We start from the raw sequence: 22,595 nt of genomic DNA, 5'->3' as shown, positions 1-22,595 counted from the left end.
TACGTGCAAAAACACCTAGAAATGTCTTCAATTTGGAAACCAACAGTCCATGTGGCACCTGCTTGCACTTCCCTCCAATGGCCACATGAGGGAGACCATTCCCATTTTTAGGGGACAGCGAATCACATACATGAAGTGCCTGTGTGGGTTATCACACTTATTCCGGCAGTAACTCCTATTCAAGTCAATGAAGGTGCCCCATAGTGAGGGATGGAGCACCTGCCCACACTTATGAAGCAGAAACTAAAATGACATTGGCTTTGTAAACATTACAGGGGGTAGAGATAGGGAACGCATGGGGAGAAGAGCGTATAATCTGTGGGGTCTTGTGGGAAACAAAGGAACGAGGAGTAGGTGTTTTTGAGACCTTACTGTACAGCACCGAGGAAAAGAAATGAAACTTATGCGCAAACGCGATCACTTGTAAAAGGTCAAAAAATATGCCGGAAAATGAGTGAACTTAAAGTGATAAATGAATGAATTGCTTACATGTGAAGAGACCGGCTAGGTCAGGGAAACACGTCCGATCGGCCGAAATTCGACCTCTATACTTTCACATGGAAAGGGAACACGAAAAAAGAAAAAAACAAAAACACACCATAGTAATTGTAATTAATAGAGTAAAAACTCAATGTGTATTGAAAAGAAAAAATGCAACTCACAGACGATCAATATATAAAAGCCTTTAGATTGATAACCTGAGGCCGTGATTATACCGGACATCGCTGGCAACGCCGCGTAGCTTCAAAAAAAAATAAAATCCAATGAAGGCGCACATACCGAGAGCGACATGAGCGCCGTGACTCGCTGCAAAGCTTCTGTCTCATGAAGAGATGTTTTTCACAGGCGACGGCCGCGTCACGTGATTTGCATGGCCAATCACAGTGCATCTTAAACAAACCAACTGGTCATGTCTCTGCAGTAGCGCTGCAAATCGCTTTTGCATGTGCACGTTGCCCAGCGATGTCGCTACGATGATGTCACCAGATCACTCTGCAGTTTCTGGTATAATTGAGGCCTCAGAATGATCACAGGGAGGCTCCTTCCAATTCTCTGTGCTGTCCTATTTCTCACTGATATTGTCCCAATAGATTCTAGCCGCAGTAGCTGGAAAGTCTTCTCCTTTGCTTCCGTGGGGAGACACCGAAAGCTCCGATGTGGACTGGCTGTCGCCGTCTGTCAGCTGTGCAGACGGACCTTCCTGCTTGTCTGTGTGAAGAGACGCCAGGAGCTGCTCTCTGATCCGGACTTACCGCGGCCCGACTCCACTTGGCAGTGACGGAACTGAGCTGTTGGGAGCCGGATGTCTCTGCGTCTTGATGTCTGAGGCAGAAAGCAAATAGGCGCACTGGGGGGATACCGTGGGATAACGCTGCATACAAAGAAATCCTACGCGTTTCGCGTGGATGACGAGCTTCCTCAGGGATTATGGGATGGTTAGAGACTTCTGATCATTGATCTGCGCTTATAATGCCGGCGATGCGATGTTGCTCCAATACAATTGACTCCGTCGCCAGCGCTTATAGTAAGCGCGACGGGAGCGACCAAAAATTTGGAAGAGGGTTAAATTTGATTTTTTTACAGACTTGCCACATGTGACTGTCTCTAAACCAATCAATAACCCTGTCGCTCGTGACGTTGCTGCAAATTGAATTTCAACTTTCGCTAGTGGCGACTGGTGACATCATCGGTCGCGTCGCCGGCACTATAAGCGCACCCTTAGATTGTAAAATCAATGACGTCATAACTGCATAACATTGATATTAATATTACATTCTAGTCTGTGTACTTGATTTTATATAAAACATAACATACAATAAAGTTTATTCAATTCAAAAACTAATAAAATATATTTTTTTAAAAGTTGTTTAAGATAATATATTAAATGTTTTAGCAGGTGTAGTCAAGCTAACTGACCACAAGATGGCGATGGAGAGCAGATACAATATTGTACAAATGGGCACTAGATGCCAATATTAAACGAAATATAACAGCATTGAAAAGAATATACAGATATAATTAATATCCATGTACATTAGCTTAACATATCCAGGTATATTCTTTCCAATGCTGTTATATTCCTTTTAATATTGGTATCTAGTGCCATCTTGTGCAATATTGTATCCGCTCTCCATCGCCATCTTGTGGCCATTTTGCTTGACTACACCTGCTAAAACATATATCGTCTTAAAGCTGCAGTTCAGTCAATATCCTGCATGTGTGTTTTTTTTTAATAAATCAGTTCTGTAGTAAGAAAAAATACTTTTAGCATTTTCTGTTTTTAAAAAAACAACTTTGAAAGACCAATTTTCTTGTATTCTATTTTAACAGCCATTTACTAAGGCACTGCCCCTTCATGTCCTGTCACAAGCCCTGGCACACCCCTTTGTCAGCCCTGCCCTCCCTCTAGCACATGTCAGTGCAGGAGTGCTCATGAATATTCATGAGCTTCCACTGACTGACAAGCAGAATATAAACAAATCCCAGCTTTTAATATGTCACCAAATTTCGCCTATTAATACATGGAGAACGAATTGACTGGCAGCTATACAGTTCTTTAGGTAATTAGAGATTGCACACATAAAACTATTGAAGTAAAAAAATAAATGTAAAAAAAAAAAAAAAAGACTGAACTGCAGCTTTAAATGAATAAAATATATATATTTTTAAAGTTGTTTTAGGATTGAATAAACTTTATTGTATGTTATGTTTTATATAAAATCAAGTACACAAACTAGAATGTAATATTAATATCAATGTTATACAGTTATGACGTCATTGAATCATACAATCTAATGATCAGAAGTCTCTAGCCATCCCATAATCCCTGAGGAAGCTCATCATCCGCGCAAAACGCGTAGGATTTCTTTGTATGCAGTGTTATCCCACGGTATCCCCCCAGTGCGCCTATTTGCTTTCTGCCTCGGACATCAAGACGCAGAGACATCCGGCTCCCAGCCGCTCAGTTCCATCACTGACAAGTGGCGTCAGGCCGCAGTAAGTCCGGATCGGAGCTCCCGGCGTCTCTTCACACAGACAAGCGGGAAGGTCCGTCTGCACAGCTGACGGACAGCGACAGCCAGTCCACATTGGAGTTTTCGGTGTCTCCCCACGGAAGCAAAGGAGAGAACTTTCCAGCTACTGTGGCTAGAATCTATTGGGACAATACCAGTGAGAAATAGGACAGAACAGAGAACTGGGAGGAGCCTCCCCTGTGATCATTCTGAGGTTACCATACCTAAAGGCTTCTAATACTGTATTGCTCATCTGTGAGTTGCATTTTTTCTTTTCAATACCCGTTGAGTTTTTACTCTATTAATTACAATTACTATGGTGTGTTTTTTTCTTTTCTTTTTTCCTGTTCCCTTTCCATGTGAAAGTATAGAGGTCAATTATTGGCCGATCTGACGTGTTTCCCTGACCTAGCCGGTCTCTTCACATGTAAGCAATTTATTTATTTATCACTTTAAGTTCACTCATTTTTGGACACAATTTTTCACCTTTTACAAGTGATTGCGTTTGCGCACCAGTTCCATTTATTTTTCTTATTTTGCTAAGACAAGCGAAAAGCTCGTCTTTCTGGGAACTGCACCGCCTTCATTTATATCATTTTTTACATTTTGTATTCAATTATCAAATTTTTACTCAATTATTATATTTTAGTAATTCATTTGCCCTTGTTTCACCCCCCCCCCACTCCCACCCCCACCCACCAATGTACCGAACAGAGTATGAGTTTAATGTCTTGGGTGTCTTCTAACAAAGTTGGTGCGTGCAGAGAGGGAGCAGCGCATGATACACACGTACAGTAGCAGATGTTGCACCGTTAACGTGATACGATGTGTTCACACTGGCACATTATTTAACAGCTGTACTATTGAGAACAATGGTTAGAGAGAGAACACACGTGTTATTTAAGGCGTTATTTTCTGCATTAACAGGGGTAACAACATCTGCTTCATCTGTATATTCACCAAATAGTCTTTAGCAATGGTTCCTGAAATGCTTCCTCCAGGAATGGACTTTAAAGACCAGACTTGAAGATGAGAACTTGTGCAGCTCTCATGGGATGAGGGTACCAGACAGAGGTTATCTGTGAAAGTCTCCCTGCTGGTGCAAACCTCCCTCCTCATCCCCCCCCCCCCTATATTTATCCTGGATTCATCACAACCATACTGAAAATGGTGGGATTTCGTGTTTCCAGAACTTTTTGCTCTTTTCTTGTTCCAGTTTTGCAATTTGATCTTGAACAATAAACCCATCAAATGTGAACATTGAGAAAAGCGCAGCACTGAGCACAGCGCAGTGAGAGCCAAGAGACAAATAGTGCAAGTGTTGGGGTTGTCCTGGCCCTGTGTGAGCCCCTAAATTACAGATTGGTTTTCAGTATAGATGGCTGCATTACAATCATTGTTCCATGTAGTAGATAAAAGCACTGACAATGTGTATCCCAGATGCCACCCCAGAGATGGCTGCATTGTGTAGTTGTAAATGTACGGAGCTGAGCCCCGTCCCTCCAAGTGACAACTGCGTCCTACTCTCCTTTTATCTGCGCTACACTGCGCAGTCACAGATCTCTCTACATCCAGCTTACTGCACGTTTATTCCGGAGCTGGGCAGCAGCGTGTTAAATCATTGACCGTTACCTTCTTCCAAGATGATACATTTCAGCTTTCATGGCACATAAAGAAACGTTTATTTTTCCGAGTACTCGCAGATATAGGGTATACAAATCAAGTTGTTACGTGTGTTCTCAAAGATGCTAACGTGTAACCCCTCCTTCCTTCTCTGCTGAATTCCTGTTCTTGGCTCTGGTGTTATCAGTTCTCCTGATCTTTCTGCTGTCTTTATACACAGGAATACTCCTTAGTAGGCAATCCCTATTCTGAATGATCTCTGTATAAGTCCTTACAATGTAATCCTGCTTACCTGGCATATTGTAGGGGGAGCATCTTTCATGTAAGGAAATGAACTTTGTCTGACTTTCAAAATCAATGATCGAATGTTTCCCGGAAATGTCCAACTGCCGCTGTCTGTCATACAGGATACTCTTACCCACGAGCCTATTATTGGGAGGGTCCCATCCCTTTACTTTTCAGATATCCTCTTAGTTGCCATTATAATCTATCAATCAATCAATCAATCAATCAATCATATACTTGGTAGGAGAGAGTTTCTAACGCAGCACGAGCTGCTGCTTTAGGCTGCAATTATACTGGCGGTGTGCGACGCCGTAACAAACTAATGTATTTCAATGAAGGCGCACATAGTATGCGCTACGGAGCGACAGATAATACAGGAGACGAATGAAATAGTTTTTGGAGCGCGACGGCCGCGTCACTTGAGCGGTTCAGGCAACGAGGGCACGCCACTCATGTGACGTCATGGCCACGCCTCCATGTCGCTTCCCGATTTCGCCTGTGCATGTGTCGCGTGATATCACACGGTCGCGCACGCCGCCAGTATAATCGCGGCTTTGTACAGAACGTCCACGGATTTGTCCACTCTCGGGATCTGGCGCCGAAAGAACCTGGCTGGCCGCTTCCTGTCATTTTAGGAGCTGCAGTTGTCCAAAGAGACCAGATAATAAGGTTATATATAGTTATAGGGAGGCACACTTACAGCGAGGGGTATGAAGGTGGCACCCTCACAGTAAAGGAACAGAGGTATGAGGTGTAGGGGGCTATGTGAGGGGCAATGAGTGGGGCATTCCCTTGTCTTGTTATAGGATGTAGCAGGGTTAGGAACGCTGCATATCCCAGTATCCCATCTAATATAGGATTCAGTGACAGATGTCATTTACAGCAGGGAACATTGAGATGTTTCAGGGTGAATGATGCCCTCTGTGACCCTGACAAGGAGTATGGGGTAAGTTCTTAAATCTTTCTTCCTTACCCACTTTGAGTATTGGGACCCTCCTCCCCCCTGGCTGGCCGCGCCCTTGTCCAGGAAGAGGGTAAGTCTGTAAGTCATTACATTGCGGTTCTAGGTTCTCCTTCCCATGTCAATGATGTTGTTTTATTTTTTAGGAATGGGTTTCAAAACAAAATCTCTTCTGGTTTCTGGCAAAATCCTCTCATTGGTTATTCGTCAGTAAGGGAAAGAGACGTGCTGGAGAGAACTAGAGCCCTTACCCAGGCACAGGGCACATCTGCCCATCTACAAGGGGGGACCCTGAGCGCCATATGATCAGAACGAGAGACAGGAGAAAGCTGGGGGACCCTTCAAGGAATGTGTGAATGAGGGGGGTGGTCTGTGTGTGACGTGTGAATGAGGAGGGGGTCTCTGTGGATGGGGGAGGGCTGTGTGAGACGTGTGCATGGAGGGAGGTCTGTGTGAGACGTGTGGATGGGGGGAGGTCTGTGAGACATGTGGATGGCGGGGGGAGGTCTGTGTGAGACGTGTGGATGGGGGGAGGCCTGTGTGAGATGTGTGGATGGGGGGGAGGGCTGTATGAGACGTGTGGATGTGGGGGGAGGTCTGTGTGAGACGTGTGGATGGCGGGGGGAGGTCTGTGTGAGACGTGTGGATGCGGGGGGAGGTCTGTGTGGATGGCGGGGGGAGGTCTGTGTGAGATGTGTGGATGGCGGGGGGAGGTCTGTGTGAGACGTGTGGATGGCAGGGGGAGGTCTGTGTGAGACGTGTGGATGGGGGGGAGGTCTGTGTGAGACGTGTGGATGGCGGGGGGAGGTCTGTGAGACGTGTGGATGGGGGGAGGTCTGTGTGAGACGTGTGGATGCGGGGGAGGTCTGTGTGAGACGTGTGAATGGAGGGAGGTCTGTGAGACGTGTGGATGGCGGGGGAGAATTGTGTGAGACGTGTGGATGGGGGGAGGTCTGTGAGACGTGTGGATGGGGGAGGTCTGTGAGACGTGTGGATGGCGGGGGAGGTCTGTGTGAGACGTGTGGATGGGGGAGGGCTGTGTGAGACGTTTGGATGGGGGAGGGCTGTGTGAGACGTGTGGATGGGGGATGGCTGTGAGGCATGTGGATGAGGAGGGGGGTCCGTGTTAGAGGTGTATATAAAGATGGGGGAAGAAGGTCTGTGTGAGACGTGTGGATGCGGGGGAGGTCTGTGTGAGACGTGTGAATGGGGGGGAGGTCTGTGATGTGAGACGTGTGAATGGGGGGGAGGTCTGTGATGTGAGACGTGTGGATGGGGGGGAGGTCGGTATGAGACGTGTCGATGGGGGGGAGGTCTGTGTGAGACGTGTGGATGCGGGGGAGGTCTGTGTGAGACGTGTGAATGGGGGGAGGTCTGTGATGTGAGACGTGTGAATGGGGGGGAGGTCTGTGATGTGAGACGTGTGGATGGTGGGGAGGTCAGTATGAGACGTGTCGATGGGGGGGAGGTCTGTGTGAGACGTGTGGATGGGGGGGAGGTCTGTGAGACGTGTGGATGGGGGGGAGGTCTTTGAGACGTGTGGATGGGGGAGAGGTCTGTGTGAGACGTGTGGATGGGGGGAGGTCTGTGTGAGACGTGTGGATGGGGGAGGTCTGTGTGAGACGTGTGGATGGGGGGAGGGTCTGTGAGACGTGTGGATGGCGGGGGAGGTTTGTGTGAGACGTGTGGATGGGGGGGAGGTTTATGTGAGACGTGTGGATGGGGGAAAGTCTGTATGAGACGTGTGGATGGGGGGGAGGTCTGTGTGGGTGGGGGGGAGGTCTGTGTGAGACGTGTGGATTGGGAGGAGGTCTGTTTGACACTTGTGGATGGGGGGAGGTCTGTGAGACATGTGGATGGCGGGGGGATGTCTGTGTGAGACGTGTGGATGGCGGGGGAGGTCTGTTTGACACTTGTGGATGGGGGGAGGTCTGTGAGACATGTGGATGGCGGGGGGAGGTCTGTGTGAGACGTGTGGATGGGGGGGGAGGTCTGTTTGACACTTGTGGATGGGGGGAGGTCTGTGAGACGTGGATGGCGGGGGGAGGTCTGTGTGAGACGTGTGGATGGCGGGGGAGGTCTGTGTGAGACGTGTGGATGGTGGGGAGGATTGTGTGAGACGTGTGGATGGCGGGGGGAGGTCTGTGTGAGACGTGTGGATGCGGGGGGAGGTCTGTATGGATGGCGGGGGGAGGTCTGTGTGAGACGTGTGTATGGCGGGGGGAGGTCTGTGTGAGACGTGTGGATGGCGGGGGCAGGTCTGTGTGAGACGTGTGGATGGGGGGGAGGTCTGTGTGAGACGTGTGGATGGGGGGGAGGTCTGTGTGAGACGTGTGGATGACGGGGGGAGGTCTGTGTGAGACGTGTGGATGCGGGGGAAGTCTGTGTGAGACGTGTGGATGCGGGGGAGGTCTGTGTGAGACGTGTGAATGGAGGGAGGTCTGTGAGACGTGTGGATGGCGGGGGAGAATTGTGTGAGACGTGTGGATGGGGGGAGGTCTGTGAGACGTGTGGATGGGGGGAGGTCTGTGAGACGTGTGGATGGCGGGGGAGGTCTGTGTGAGATGTGTGGATGGGGGAGGGCTGTGTGAGATGTTTGGATGGGGGAGGGCTGTGTGAGACGTGTGGATGGGGGATGGCTGTGAGGCATGTGGATGAGGAGGGGGGTCCGTGTGAGAGGTGTATATAAAGATGGGGGAAGAAGGTCTGTGTGAGACGTGTGAATGGGGGGGAGGTCTGTGATGTGAGACGTGTGAATGGGGGGGAGGTCTGTGATGTGAGACGTGTGGATGGGGGGGAGGTCGGTATGAGACGTGTCGATGGGGGGGGGAGGTCTGTGTGAGACGTGTGGATGGGGGGGAGGTCTGTGAGACGTGTGGATGGCGGGGGAGAATTGTGTGAGACGTGTGGATGGGGGGGAGGTCTGTGAGACGTGTGGATGGGGGGGAGGTCTGAGACGTGTGGATGGCGGGGGAGGTCTGTATGAGACGTGTGGATGGGGGAGAGGTCTGTGTGAGACGTGTGGATGGGGGGAGGTCTGTGTGAGACGTGTGGATGGGGGAGGTCTGTGTGAGACGTGTGGATGGGGGGAGGGTCTGTGAGACGTGTGGATGGCGGGGGAGGTTTGTGTGAGACGTGTGGATGGGGGGAGGTTTGTGTGAGACGTGTGGATGGGGGGGAGGTTTGTGTGAGACGTGTGGATGGGGGGAGGTCTGTGTGGGTGGGGGGGAGGTCTGTGTGAGACGTGTGGATTGGGAGGAGGTCTGTTTGACACTTGTGGATGGGGGGAGGTCTGTGAGACATGTGGATGGCGGGGGGAGGTCTGTGTGAGACGTGTGGATGGCGGGGGAGGTCTGTTTGACACTTGTGGATGGGGGGAGGTCTGTGAGACATGTGGATGGCGGGGGGAGGTCTGTGTGAGACGTGTGGATGGGGGGGGAGGTCTGTTTGACACTTGTGGATGGGGGGAGGTCTGTGAGACATGTGGATGGCGGGGGGAGGTCTGTGTGAGACGTGTGGATGGCGGGGGAGGTCTGTGTGAGACGTGTGGATGGTGGGGAGGATTGTGTGAGACGTGTGGATGGCGGGGGGAGGTCTGTGTGAGACGTGTGGATGCGGGGGGAGGTCTGTATGGATGGCGGGGGGAGGTCTGTGTGAGACGTGTGTATGGCGGGGGGAGGTCTGTGTGAGACGTGTGGATGGCGGGGGCAGGTCTGTGTGAGACGTGTGGATGGGGGGGAGGTCTGTGTGGATGACGGGGGGAGGTCTGTGTGAGACGTGTGGATGGGGGGAGGTCTGTGTGAGACGTGTGGATGCGGGGGAGGTCTGTGTGAGACGTGTGAATGGAGGGAGGTCTGTGAGACGTGTGGATGGCGGGGGAGAATTGTGTGAGACGTGTGGATGGGGGGAGGTCTGTGAGACGTGTGGATGGGGGGAGGTCTGTGAGACGTGTGGATGGCGGGGGAGGTCTGTGTGAGATGTGTGGATGGGGGAGGGCTGTGTGAGATGTTTGGATGGGGGAGGGCTGTGTGAGACGTGTGGATGGGGGATGACTGTGAGGCATGTGGATGAGGAGGGGGGTCCGTGTGAGAGGTGTATATAAAGATGGGGGAAGAAGGTCTGTGTGAGACGTGTGAATGGGGGGGAGGCCTGTGATGTGAGACGTGTGAATGGGGGGGAGGTCTGTGATGTGAGACGTGTGGATGGGGGGGAGGTCGGTATGAGACGTGTCGATGGGGGGGGGAGGTCTGTGTGAGACGTGTGGATGGGGGGGAGGTCTGTGAGACGTGTGGATGGCGGGGGAGAATTGTGTGAGACGTGTGGATGGGGGGGAGGTCTGTGAGACGTGTGGATGGGGGGGAGGTCTTTGAGACGTGTGGATGGCGGGGGAGGTCTGTATGAGACGTGTGGATGGGGGAGAGGTCTGTGTGAGACGTGTGGATGGGGGGAGGTCTGTGTGAGACGTGTGGATGGGGGGAGGTCTGTGTGAGACGTGTGGATGGGGGGAGGGTCTGTGAGACGTGTGGATGGCGGGGGAGGTTTGTGTGAGACGTGTGGATGGGGGGGAGGTTTGTGTGAGACGTGTGGATGGGGGAAAGTCTGTATGAGACGTGTGGATGGGGGGTAGGTCTGTGTGAGACGTGTGGGTGGGGGGGAGGTCTGTGTGAGACGTGTGGATTGGGAGGAGGTCTGTTTGACACTTGTGGATGGGGGGAGGTCTATGAGACATGTGGATGGCGGTGGGAGGTCTGTGTGAGACGTGTGGATGGCAGGGGAGGTCTGTTTGACACTTGTGGATGGGGGGAGGTCTGTGAGACATGTGGATGGCGGGGGGAGGTCTGTGTGAGACGTGTGGATGGGGGGGAGGTCTGTTTGACACTTGTGGATGGGGGGAGGTCTGTGAGACATGTGGATGGCGGGGGGAGGTCTGTGTGAGACGTGTGGATGGCGGGGGAGGTCTGTGTGAGACGTGTGGATGGTGGGGAGGTCTGTGTGAGACGTGTGGATGGCGGGGGAGGTCTGTGTGAGACGTGTGGATGGGGGGGAGGATTGTGTGAGACGTGTGGATGGGGGGGGATGTCTGTGGATTGGGGGAGAGGTCTGTGTAGATTCGGGGGGAGGTCTGTGAGATGTGTGGATGGGGGGAGGGTCTGTGTGAGACATGTGGATGGGGGAGGGTCTGTGAGACGTGTGGATGGCGGGGGGAGGTCTGTGTGAGACGTGTGGATGGGGGGGAGGATTGTGTGAGACGTATGGATGGGGGGGAGGTCTGTGTGGATTGGGGGGGGTGGTCTGTGTGGATTGGGGGGGAGGGTCTGTGTGAGACATGTGGATGGGGGGGAGGGTCTGTGTGAGACTTGTGGATGGAGGGGGAGGATTGTGTGAGACGTGTGGATGGGGGGGAGGTCTGTGTGGATTGGGGGGGGAGGTCTGTGAGACGTGTGGATGGGGGGGACACTGCTAGTTAGGTGTCAGTACATTTCACACGTTTATACTGTGCAGATCTTGGCGGCTTTAGGTGCATAATCTCCTAAAAGAGGCAGCTGCAGCAGGCTGGAATTGTAGTATACTCGGTACCACTATATAACAGTATGTTTTTTTTAAGGGTGGGGTGTAACAGGATCTTACAGTGAGAAGGGAAAATGGGCCAGAGATAAGTAACCCCTTCAAGGCCAGAGGGGTGTGAAACACCTTGCAACCCCTCTGGCAGCAAAGGGTTAAACTTGGACACAAACGACTGAAAATGAAACGGCAAAGAAAACGGGGGGGGGGGGGGGTTATTTTATTGTCGCAGATCCGATTTCTGAGGGATCATTGTAATTGTAATTGTCAGATATAAAAAGACCGGATCCATCTATTTGACCTTTTCCTTTTAAATCAAGTTTTTTTTTTCCCTAGGGCAATATTGTTTGCAATCCAACCACATGCTCTATATTCTGCTGCCTGTCTGTAGATATTTAGTGAGCATTCAACACGTGTCTCATAATGGCAACGTTTAGGGATGACACCGGGTGGTCAGACTATCACGCACAGTGCAAATAGCCCCAGGGATCTCTCCCTTACAGCCGTGGCAATTAATATTTTGGACTAATGAGTTTACCTACCTGGATGCTGGGAGTGTGAGTGTGAGGTGCACACTGGATGCTGGGATTGTGAGGGTGAGGTGCACACTGGATGCTGGGATTGTGAGGGTGAGGTGCACACTGGATGCTGGGAGTGTGAGGGTGAGGTGCACTCTGGATGCTGGGAGTGTGAGGGTGAGGTGCACTCTGGATGCTGGGAGTGTGAGGGTGAGGTGCACACTGGATGCTGGGATTGTGAGGGTGAGGTGCACACTGGATGGTGGGAGTGTGAGGATGAGGTGCACACTGGATGGTGTGAGGATGAGTGTAGGTGCATGCTGGATGGTGTGAGTGTGAGATGCACACTAGATGGTGTGAGTGTGAGGTGCACACTAGATAATGGGATTGTGAGGGTGAGATGGATGGTGGGCGCGTGAGGTGCACACTGGATTGTGGGAGTGAGGGTGAGGTGCACACTGGATGGTGTGAGGGTGAGGTGCACACTGGATGGTGGGAGTCTGAGGTGCACACTTGGTGGGAGTGTGAGGTGCACACTGGATGGTGGGAGTGTGAGGGTGAGGTGCACACTGGATGGTGGGAGTGTGAGGTGTACACTTGGTGGTGTGGGGGTGAGGCGCACACTGGATGGTGGGAGTGTGAGGTGCACACTGGATGGTGGGAGTGTGAGGTGCACACTGGATGGTGGGAGTGTGAGGTGCACACTTGGTGGTGGGAGTGTGAGGTGCACACTTGGTGGTGGGAGTGTGAGGTGCACACTGGATGGTGGGAGTGTGAGGTGCACACTGGATGGTGGGAGTGTAAGGTGCACACTGGATGGTGGGAGTGTGAGGTGCACACTGGATGGTGGGAGTGTGAGGTGCACACTGGATGGTGGGAGTGTAAGGGTGAGGTGCACACTGGATGGTGGGAGTGTGAGGTGCACACTGGATGGTGGGAGTGTGAGGGTGAGGTGCACACTGGATGGTGTGAGTGTGAGGTGCACACTGGATGGTGTGAGGTTGAGCTGCACACTGGATGGTGTGAGGGTGAGGTGTACGCTGGATATTGGGTGTGAGGGTGAGGTGCACACTGGATGGTGGGAGTGTGAGGTGCACACTGGATGGTGTGAGGTTGAGGTGCACACTGGATGGTGTGAGTGTGAGGTGCACACTGGATGATGTGAGGGTGAGGTGTACGCTGGATATTGGGTGTGATGGTGAGGTGCACACTAGATGGTGTGATGGTGTGATGGTGAGTGTGAGGTGCACACTAGATGGTGTGAGGTACACACTGGGTGGTGGGAGTGTGAGGGTGAGGTGCACAATGTGGGAGGAACATGCTGGATGGTGTGGGTGTGAGGTGCACATGTCAGGGTGAGGTGCACACTAGATAGGGGGATTGTGATGGTGAGATGCATGGTGAGAGTGGGAGTGTGAGATGCACACTGGATGGTGTAAGTGTGAGTGTGAGGTGCACACTGGATGGTGGGAGTGTGAATGTGAGGTGTACGCTGGATGGTGAGTGTGAGGTGCACACTGTGAGGTGCACACTGGGTGGTGGGAGTGAGGGTGAGGTGCACACTGGATGGTGGGAGTGTGAATGTGAGGTGGATGGTGAGTGTGAGGATGAGATGCAAGCTGGATGGTGTGAGGGTGAGGTGCACACTGGATGGTGTGAGGGTGAGGTGCACGCTGGATGGTGGGAGTGCGATAGTGAGGTGCACACTGGATGGTGTGAGGGTGAGGTGCACGCTGGATGTGAGAGTGAGGTGCACACTGGATGGTGGGAGGGTGAGGTGCATGCTGGATGGTGTTAGTCTGAGGTGCATGCTGGATGGTGTGAGGTGCATGCTGGATGGTGTGAGGGTGAGGTACACACTGGATGCTGTGAGGTGCACACTGGATGGTGTGAGGTGCACACTGGATGGTGTGAGGTGCATGCTGGATGGTGTTAGGGTGAGGTGCATGCTGAATGGTGTGAGTGTGAGGTGCACACTGGATGTTAGTGTGAGGTGCTCACTGGATGGTGTGAGGATGAAATGCACACTGGATGGTGTGAGTGTGAGGTGCATGCTGGATGGTGAGGATGAGGTGTACACTGGATGTGAGTGTGAGGTGCATGCTGGATGGTGTGAGTGTGAGGTGCATGCTGGATGGTGTGAGTGTGGGTGCATGCTGGATAGTGTGAGTGTGAGGTACACACTGGATGGTGTGAGTGTGAGGTGAATGCTGGATGGTGTGAGGGTGAGTGTGAGGTGCACGCTGGATGGTGTGAGTGTGAGGTGCACTGGATGTGTGAGTGTGAGGTATACTTTGATATTCCTGCGGTATCTACAAAAAGTGCAGAGTTCTACATTTTATTGCTGAAGACTCAGATAAGAAGCTGGCGTCTAAATTCCCATTTATAGCAAGATGAGGGAGAGGAAGGGAGAGAATTTCTGGTTTTATATCTTCCGTCACAAGAGCTTAACCTCTTAATAATTTGGGCGAGGGTAAGAGACTGCTGTGCTTTTTTAAAACCAAGTCTGACTAAGGTGTCCCAGATAATCTGCAGTCAGGAGGTCATCCTATATTAGATATAAGCCCAGGACTGTCTGAGCCTGTCCCTGATACTCTGTAGGGGATCGTCCTAGACATGTGACAGTAAGTAACGCCTCTCTCCCGTCGCATGCTAGGTAAGGGCCCAGAGACCCTGTATGCTGGACAGAAGCTGAATGATAATGAGTGGCATACAGTCCGGGTGGTCCGACGAGGGAAGACCCTCAAACTGACTGTGGATGATGATGTGGCTGAAGGTGAGATCCACATGTGATGTGGAGTGGGACATAACATGCTTAATGTCATATCCTGAAGGTCCCAGCTGCCACTGTACCGTGACACACATTGTATACACATACTTACAGCTACGATACCATCATATGCACAGCTCTGGTTATTGGTACGTGGGCCATTACCTGGATGAATGCATCGCCCGGTCCTGCATTCTTAATTCTGACCAGCAGGTGACACTCTAAGCACATCAGTCCCAGACTCAGGAAGGCACTGCCGGAATCCCACTGACCCGGGAAGGGTTAACACAAGTCCGTGTGATACTCGTCAGGTCTGGAAAGCGTGTGCACATATTACATGTATGAGGACTTCTCATGTTGATTCAGTTAAAGGTATCAGACCTGCAAAGGCATTGGGGGCTCACAGGAGGGTAACAGTGACACCTCGGAGGTACGAGCTCCCTAACTTTACACATAATCAGTGTGTTTAGATTTCAGACGGAGAAGGTGTTACATGGCTGAGGGCTTTCACTTTATTTCACTTCCGATATATTTGTTTATTTAGATTGCACCTTAAATCCCCTCAGTCCTGCACTGTATCTGCAGAGCCATGCACGACAGGCACCGTGGCAGAGCAAAGCGCTGCAGGCACCTTTTGGCAGAGCAATGTGCTGCGGTTAGGTAGCCGTGGCAAAGCAATGTTCTGTGGTTAAGTAGATGTGGCAGAGCAATGTGCTGCAGGACACACGTGGCACTTATTGCCTTATTGTTTTTGCCTATTGCCTATTGCCTTATTGCTTTGCTCCTGTCTCCCAGGCACTATGGTGGGGGATCACACCCGTCTGGAATTCCACAACATCGAGACCGGGGTGATGACAGAGAAGCGCTTTGCCTCCTCCGTCCCTTCCAGCTTCATAGGGCACCTCCAGAGCCTCATGTTCAATGGGTTACTCTACATCGACCTGTGCAAGAACGGAGACATTGATTACTGCGAGCTGAAGGCGCGCTTCGGAATGCGCTCCATCATAGCCGACCCCGTCACCTTCAGGACCAAGGCCAGCTACCTGACTCTCTCCACCTTGCAGGCGTACACGTCCATGCACCTCTTCTTCCAGTTCAAGACCATCTCCCCTGATGGGTTCATCCTCTTCAACAGCGGAGACGGGAATGACTTTATCGCGGTGGAGCTGGTGAAGGGGTAGGCGGGGAAGAGGGAGGGCGGGGAGGAAGAGAGGGAAAAGGATAGGGTTAGATGAGAGAAGGTGACGAGAAGAGGTGTCAAGCCTTATAGAATGCAGTATTTTCATAACCACTCTTTTGTAATTATTACAATTTCATACCAATGCAGTAAAACAAGCAACCGTTATCCACACTATTTCATGAGATAAGAAATATATGCACATTGGTTTTAACGACAACAGTAAATCAGATATTGAAAATGCAGCAGAATAAGTAAAAATCACAGTTTATATATGGCACAGTGCGTCCCCAACACACACTTAGAAACACATCAATAATGTAATGGGTAAAGTAACAGTGGATTAGTCAGTTCAGTAAATATATTAATTACCCATATGTACTGAAGTATCTTGAATAATATGAAAAAGATGCACAATTGGTGATAGGTGGGAGGAGAATTGCTAACCCTCATCCAAGTGCAGATGGAGAAATCTCCGTAATTTTCTTCTAAATATCCCCGACAGGAACTCGTACATATGTTCATCATTGTGATTTGGAGGGAGTTCAGATCCTGCTGCTGGGTGGGGGTGATAGTCTGCAGGTGTGAGTGCATTGGGCGTGATGCTCTTCAGACCTTTGACTGTCCCACCTTCCCTCCAGGTACATCCACTACGTGTTTGACCTTGGGAACGGCCCCAACGTCATCAAGGGGAACAGCGAGCGGCCACTTAATGACAACCAGTGGCACCACGTGGTCATCACGCGTGACAACAGCAACACACACACGCTAAAGGTGGACACCAAGGCGGTGACACAGGTCATCAATGGGGCCAAGAACCTGGACCTGAAAGGTGAGTGGCTGTGACCCTATACACATGGCAGTCTGGACAACAGAGCTCCCTCACCTCATTATCAGCAGAGGGAGAGTGAAGGGTCAGTTTGTGCGGGCAGGATGGGTGCAGAGACAGCTGGGTGCGTCTGCGGGGGGCAGTGAGAAAATGTTAATGTAAGAAGATTTGTTCTGGAATAGTAGGGGCAACAGTAGCATACGGTTAAGTTAATAGGGTCAGATCTGCAAGAAGAAGGGATGGGATAAGGGTGAGTTAATAGGGTCAGACCGGGAATGGGTGGGATAAGGTTGAGTTAATAGGGTCAGACCGAGAAGGGATGGGATAAGATTGAGTTAATAGGGTCAGACCGGGAAGGGATGGGATAAGGTTGAGTTAATAGGGTCAGACCGGGAAGGGATGGGATAGGGTTGAGTTAATAGGGTCAGACCTGGAAGGGATGGGATAGTGGGATAGTATGGAGACGTGATCACATGGTCGTGCCGCCCTGGCACAGACATGTGATGAGATTGTTTGTGCCCACAGGTGACCTGTACATCGCTGGGCTGGCACAGGGCATGTACAGCAACTTGCCCAAGCTTGTGGCATCTCGAGATGGATTTCAGGGGTGCCTGGCCTCTGTAGACCTCAATGGGCGCCTTCCGGACCTTATCAGCGATACCCTGCATCGCAGCGGGCAGATTGAGCGTGGATGTGAAGGTACACCATCTCATAGCAGTGTCAGCCGCAGCGGGGGCAGTGTCAGCCTCCGGGACCCCCTCCCACCACACCTCACCACCTCCATCTCATCCTCCTCCTCACCTCTCTTCCACACCGTGCCAAACTCCCTCACTCTGTCCCTCACTGCCACTCTCCTCACCTTGTGCCGGCTGATATGAACTCTGGTCAGAGCTATTTGCCCACTGGCCACCCAAAGGAGCCACATGGGCATGGAATCCCCCCGCCTCTCTCCCCATGGCCGGGAGCCCCCAGGAAAAAAGATTGTTCTGACACAAGGACTGTCAGAAGATAAAGTAGAAACTTTGATACCTAAAGAGCATGGTGATAAAAGGCCCTTCCACTTCAGAGTCTAGTTCTTTAACCACTAGACCGGTCCTTCCTGCGTCACATGAGGCTCCTATAAGGGTGGTGGGGAAGTAGATTATAGGGAGAGCACACGGCTGCTTCAGTCCTTGATGTATGTTAGCCGTATATGCTCTTTAAGTTGGCTCGAACCGGGGACGGATAGATTCAGTTGTAAAGCCTCTTAGGTAACCCAACTGATTCAGTGCACTACAGCTGTAAGAGTCCAGTAAAGGGTCTCTATCCCTATTGGCCCATTATAAAATATACACATTTGACTCCCCAGGCTGCGTCCATCCTGAGTTCAGCTAAATGCGGGTGGCCAATGTATTCTTTATTAAATAAAGACGGCTTCAAGCCATGAGCGTCTTGTTTTGTTTGTGGGGCTCCGGGGGAGGGCCTGCGAGATGTGTAAAATGTACAGGTACAAAAACAAAACCCCAGTGCCAAAGAGCTTACAATCTAATTTTGGTTAGAATTCTAGGGTTGGTTGATATGAAGAGACATGTCCAAGTTGACACACAGCTGGCACTAGAACTTGGACAGGCTCCCACTTCAGAGACTAGAGCAGGGGTGGCCAACTCCAGTCTTCAAGAACCCACAAAGGGGTCAGGTTTTCGGGATATCCCTGCTTCAGCATAGGTGGCTCAATCAGTGGCTCAGTCCAAGACTGAGCCACCTGTGCTGAAGCAGGGACTAATTGAGCCACCTGTGCTGAAGCAGGGACTGATTGAGCCACCTGTACTGAAGCAGGGATATCCTGAAAACTTGGCCCGTTGAGGGGTCTTGAGGACGGGAGTTGGCCACCCCTGGGCTCGAGGCTTCACCACAAGGAATCTCCTCCTGTAATAATGGAACCCTTGGATTAATCCTCTCCCTAGTTGAGTCCTTCGCTGTTGGAGGGGCGTGCATGTGCTCGCTCTCTCTGCAATGTGATGCAGACTCCTCTGGCAGAAAAAGCGTTAACGGGGCTTGAGGTGACTTTATTAATCCCTCTGTCTCGGTGCAAATGTGCCTAACGATGTAACTGTTGCCATTTCTGATCCCTAGGGTCCCTGACATAATCCAGAATAATTGTAAGTGCCAGCCAACCCTGCATGGGCTCATCTCCTCCATCCATTCTCACCATTAGCATCCCATCCCATAATGCCTTTCTCTTCCTGGGGCTGACTTTGCAGTGAGTGTGACACCCACAGGAGTGTTACAATGATACATAAATAACACGTAGAATCTTGTTTGCACGAGCTGCTTTCTCTCTGCAGAATAAACTCCAGTTTGCCGAAATGTCTGAGACTTTTACCCCCTATAATCCTCGGGACAGGGAGCGAAGTCGCCCCCCTGCTGGGATTTTACTGGGTTTCTTTACTTTACAAATTGTTTAGTAGGATTGATCCGTTGTGAGCTGCTCTCCAGAACTATTTTTCACTTAGATAGTTCTTCATTCCCCTACAGTACATCAGAAAATCACTAAGACCTAGTCCGCTTCTCCAGCCTTGTACTATTGTACCACTCTGAACACAACACTCGATCGATATTATTACACAGAGGGAATGGATGGAAACGCCTTGGGGTGTTTTATAAATATTGGAATCATGAGACTCGCTGCTGACCCTAATATGTTATAATACGAAATTCAGTGGATCAATATTTCCCATTTCATTTCCAACTCCGACTTTGCAGCTGTTTTCCTTTGCCTTGTATCATGCAAAGTGCAGCTTCTCTGGGACAGTCCTGTTTTAAATAACCCGCAACACGTTGCAGAATAGCAGAGCACAGCTGGGATGGTACGTGCTGGGTGTCTGTATATTTGGGAAGCAAACTGGTGAATCTAGGGGGGGGGGGAAATAACATTACCGTGAGACTTCTGCAGTGTTTTGCATCCTGTCAGATCTCGAGCTCTGGGATTCAGGCTATATGTCACCCTGTCCTGTTTGTGCTCTTGGGTTTAATAATAACATTGTACTTTGTACCCAGCCCCTTTCAGTGTCCACGCATTTTAAAATGTGCTCTTCCTGGAGGGCAGTTCATACAGCCACCTCTGGGGTACAAGAAGTAACTGAGACGCGGGTACCACGGAGGGCGGATACACGGACTAAAAATGGGCGATTTCTGATTAAAGTGAAGATTTTCCTGGAGACTGAAACATTTGGCAGAATCTTAGTAGCACATTTGTTTTGCTTAGAATAATAAAATCGTTAAAACCGAACGCAGGATTATTCAATAAAGTGCGATAGGGAACCAATACCAATACCAGTACCAGTACCGGAAACCTCTCAAGTCAGTGGGACTGAGCTTGTGCTGCAGCGGCATGAAAAAAAACCCCAAACCTATAAAAGCAAATAGAAGTTAATAACTTGGAATAACGGTAATAAAGGCTGATGAGTTAATAGTATAAAGTGATATATTTGAGGATAATAATAAGCTTCCTGTTAACCAGCGAATGTCTGATGATAAAATGAGAAATTCTAATAATTGTGTGTTAATGAAGCATTGAAAGTGCACAAATAATTTCCACAATCGCTGCTCCCAAGAGCTAGCAGTCTAATTTGTGTGGTCCTGAGGCCCAGGGAGACGAGCTGACGTTTCCATAGAGGTTTTGCGCCACGTTCTCCCATTGCTAAGACTGCACTCGCTGTGCCGCTCCCTGTGGTTGAGGAGCTGACTCTGTCTGCTTTGCTTGCGTGCCGGGGCGTGGGCTGCTCCGCGTGGCTGCAGGCTGCTTGCCCTCTTGCTGGTTGACACGTGGCTAGAGGCTGTTTCGTTTGCTTACCCCGCTCTGCTGCTGCTGGGGGGGAGGGATGAGATTGCAGAGTGTTGCTGCGCAGGGGGTCTGGGTTAGTGGTGCCCAGCGTTCAGCTGCCTTACTAACATCTGCTTTGTTTTTGTTCCTTGGCTAACAAAGATGCTTTGACCAAAGCTAATCTACAAGGTAGTCTGCTCATCTTCTAACCTCAGCCGCCATCTTTAATGCAGCCACACCACAGCCAGAAGCCCCCTGTGTAGCGGCAGAAATATCCATCAGGGCCTGGGGGGATTAGGTTCATTATATTGGGGCTGATTGGCTGGTGGTTTGGTTGTTGCATGCGCCTGCTCATGTAGTTGGGCCTGAAAGCTTTGGTCTGGACATACCACTGGGACTTCATTCACATTTTGGGTTGTTGGAAAACCCCCTCTAGACCAGGGGCACTCAACTCCAGGCGTCAAGACCCGGCAACAGGTCAGGTTTGAAGGATAGCCCAGCTTCAGCACAGGTGACTCAATCTGAGCCACTGATTGAGCCACCTGTGCTGAAGCTGGGATATCCTTAAAACCTGACCTGTTGGGGGGGTCTTGAGGACTGCTCTTGACCCCCCACCTGTAAGGTGAAGCTCAGGGATTACTGAGTAATAATGCAGGATTATGTGTAACAATATAATATTATTAAATGCTTTATCAATAGTGTTTGAAACCCCTTCCTTGCTTTGCAGTGTGGGGTCCCTGCAGTATTGAGCTGGGCACTCGTACCTGGAGGTTCCTTGCTTTGCAGTGTGGGGTCCCTGCAGTATTGAGCTGGGCACTCGTACCTGGAGGTTCCTTGCTTTGCAGTGTGGGGTCCCTGCAGTATTGAGCTGGGCACTCGTACCTGCAGCTTTCTTATTAATCGCCCTTATTCTGCTCCTGTGCCTCCGTGGTGACCGTGCTTTCAGGCTCATCTCCTTTGATTTGCATTGTCTGGTCACCTTACACCTCTGCATGCTAAGCCTCCCTCCTGTGCCCTGCTGTCTGGTATGAGGGAGCTCAGGGGGACAGGGGAACAGGGGCTCAGGGGCTCAGGGGGACAGGGGAAACTCCTTCACTCCTGATGGTATTTTAACAAACTTCGTGGTTAAACCCTGCTTTCAGAATACTGCTAATTAAAATGAGATCTAATGGGAATGAGGCAGAAGTTATACTACCCGCGCCCCTCTGTACCCGCGCCCCTCTGTACCCGCGCCCCACTGTACCCACCTCTCTCTGTACCCACGCTTCTCTGTACCCCCGCCCCTCTGTACCCATACATCTACCCGCACCTCTCTGTCCCCGCGGCTCTCTGTCCCCGCGCCTCTCTGTCCCCGCGCCTCTCTGTCCCCGCGCCTCTCTGTACCCGTGCCTCTGTACCCGCACCTCTCTGTACCCGCACCTCTGTACCCGAACCCCTCTGTACCCGAACCCCTCTGTACCCGCGCCTCTCTGTACCCATACCTCTACCCGCACCTCTCTGTAACCGCGCCACTCTGTACCCTCGCCCCTCGCCCCTCGCCCCTCTGTATCCGTGCCCCTCTGTACCCCGCCTCTCTGTACCCGCCCCCACTGTACCCGTACCTCTACCCGCACCTCTCTGCACCCCTGCCTCTCTGTACCTGTGCCCCACTGTACCTGTACCTCTACCCGCACCCCTCTGTACCCGTGCCCCACTGTATCCTCACAATACAGCAATCGCACGCCTAATAGAAATCAGTCTATAGCATGTTTTCAGGCTCAGTAACGGAATAAAATATATATTTTTATTGACCCCAGAATATAAATATATAAATATGCAGCACAGAATAAAGCAGAAATTCTCTATCTTTTGTTTTCCTACTTTACCAAAATTCAGTTTTAATTTTTGACAAATCAAAGAGACTGGTTACAATCAAATTCCAGGGCACCATCTTTCTCCGGAGGCTGGTAGAAGGGGGAGAGGGTGGAGGGAGAGAAGAGGGAAAAGGGGGAGCAGGTGAGAAGGAATGGCAATGAGAGAGGGAGGGGGAGAGGTTGAGAGGGACAGAGTAGGAG

General features: G+C 51.0%; 1 protein-coding gene across 1 annotated transcript in view; it reads left to right on the top strand.

Moving 5' to 3' along the window:
- NRXN3 (neurexin 3) overlaps positions 1-22,595 on the top strand; it is a 403,334-nt gene that overhangs the window by 167,358 nt on the left and 213,381 nt on the right. Inside the window, 5 exon segments of the mRNA XM_075614646.1 lie at positions 14,620-14,739; positions 15,529-15,910; positions 16,552-16,742; positions 17,265-17,438; positions 20,704-20,730. Coding sequence (XP_075470761.1) covers positions 14,620-14,739; positions 15,529-15,910; positions 16,552-16,742; positions 17,265-17,438; positions 20,704-20,730 — 894 coding nt within the window.

Source organism: Ascaphus truei, chromosome 9, assembly GCF_040206685.1.
Source record: "Ascaphus truei isolate aAscTru1 chromosome 9, aAscTru1.hap1, whole genome shotgun sequence".
Classification (NCBI taxonomy): Eukaryota; Metazoa; Chordata; class Amphibia; order Anura; family Ascaphidae; genus Ascaphus; species Ascaphus truei.
This window is presented reverse-complemented; position numbering and strand designations above follow the sequence as displayed.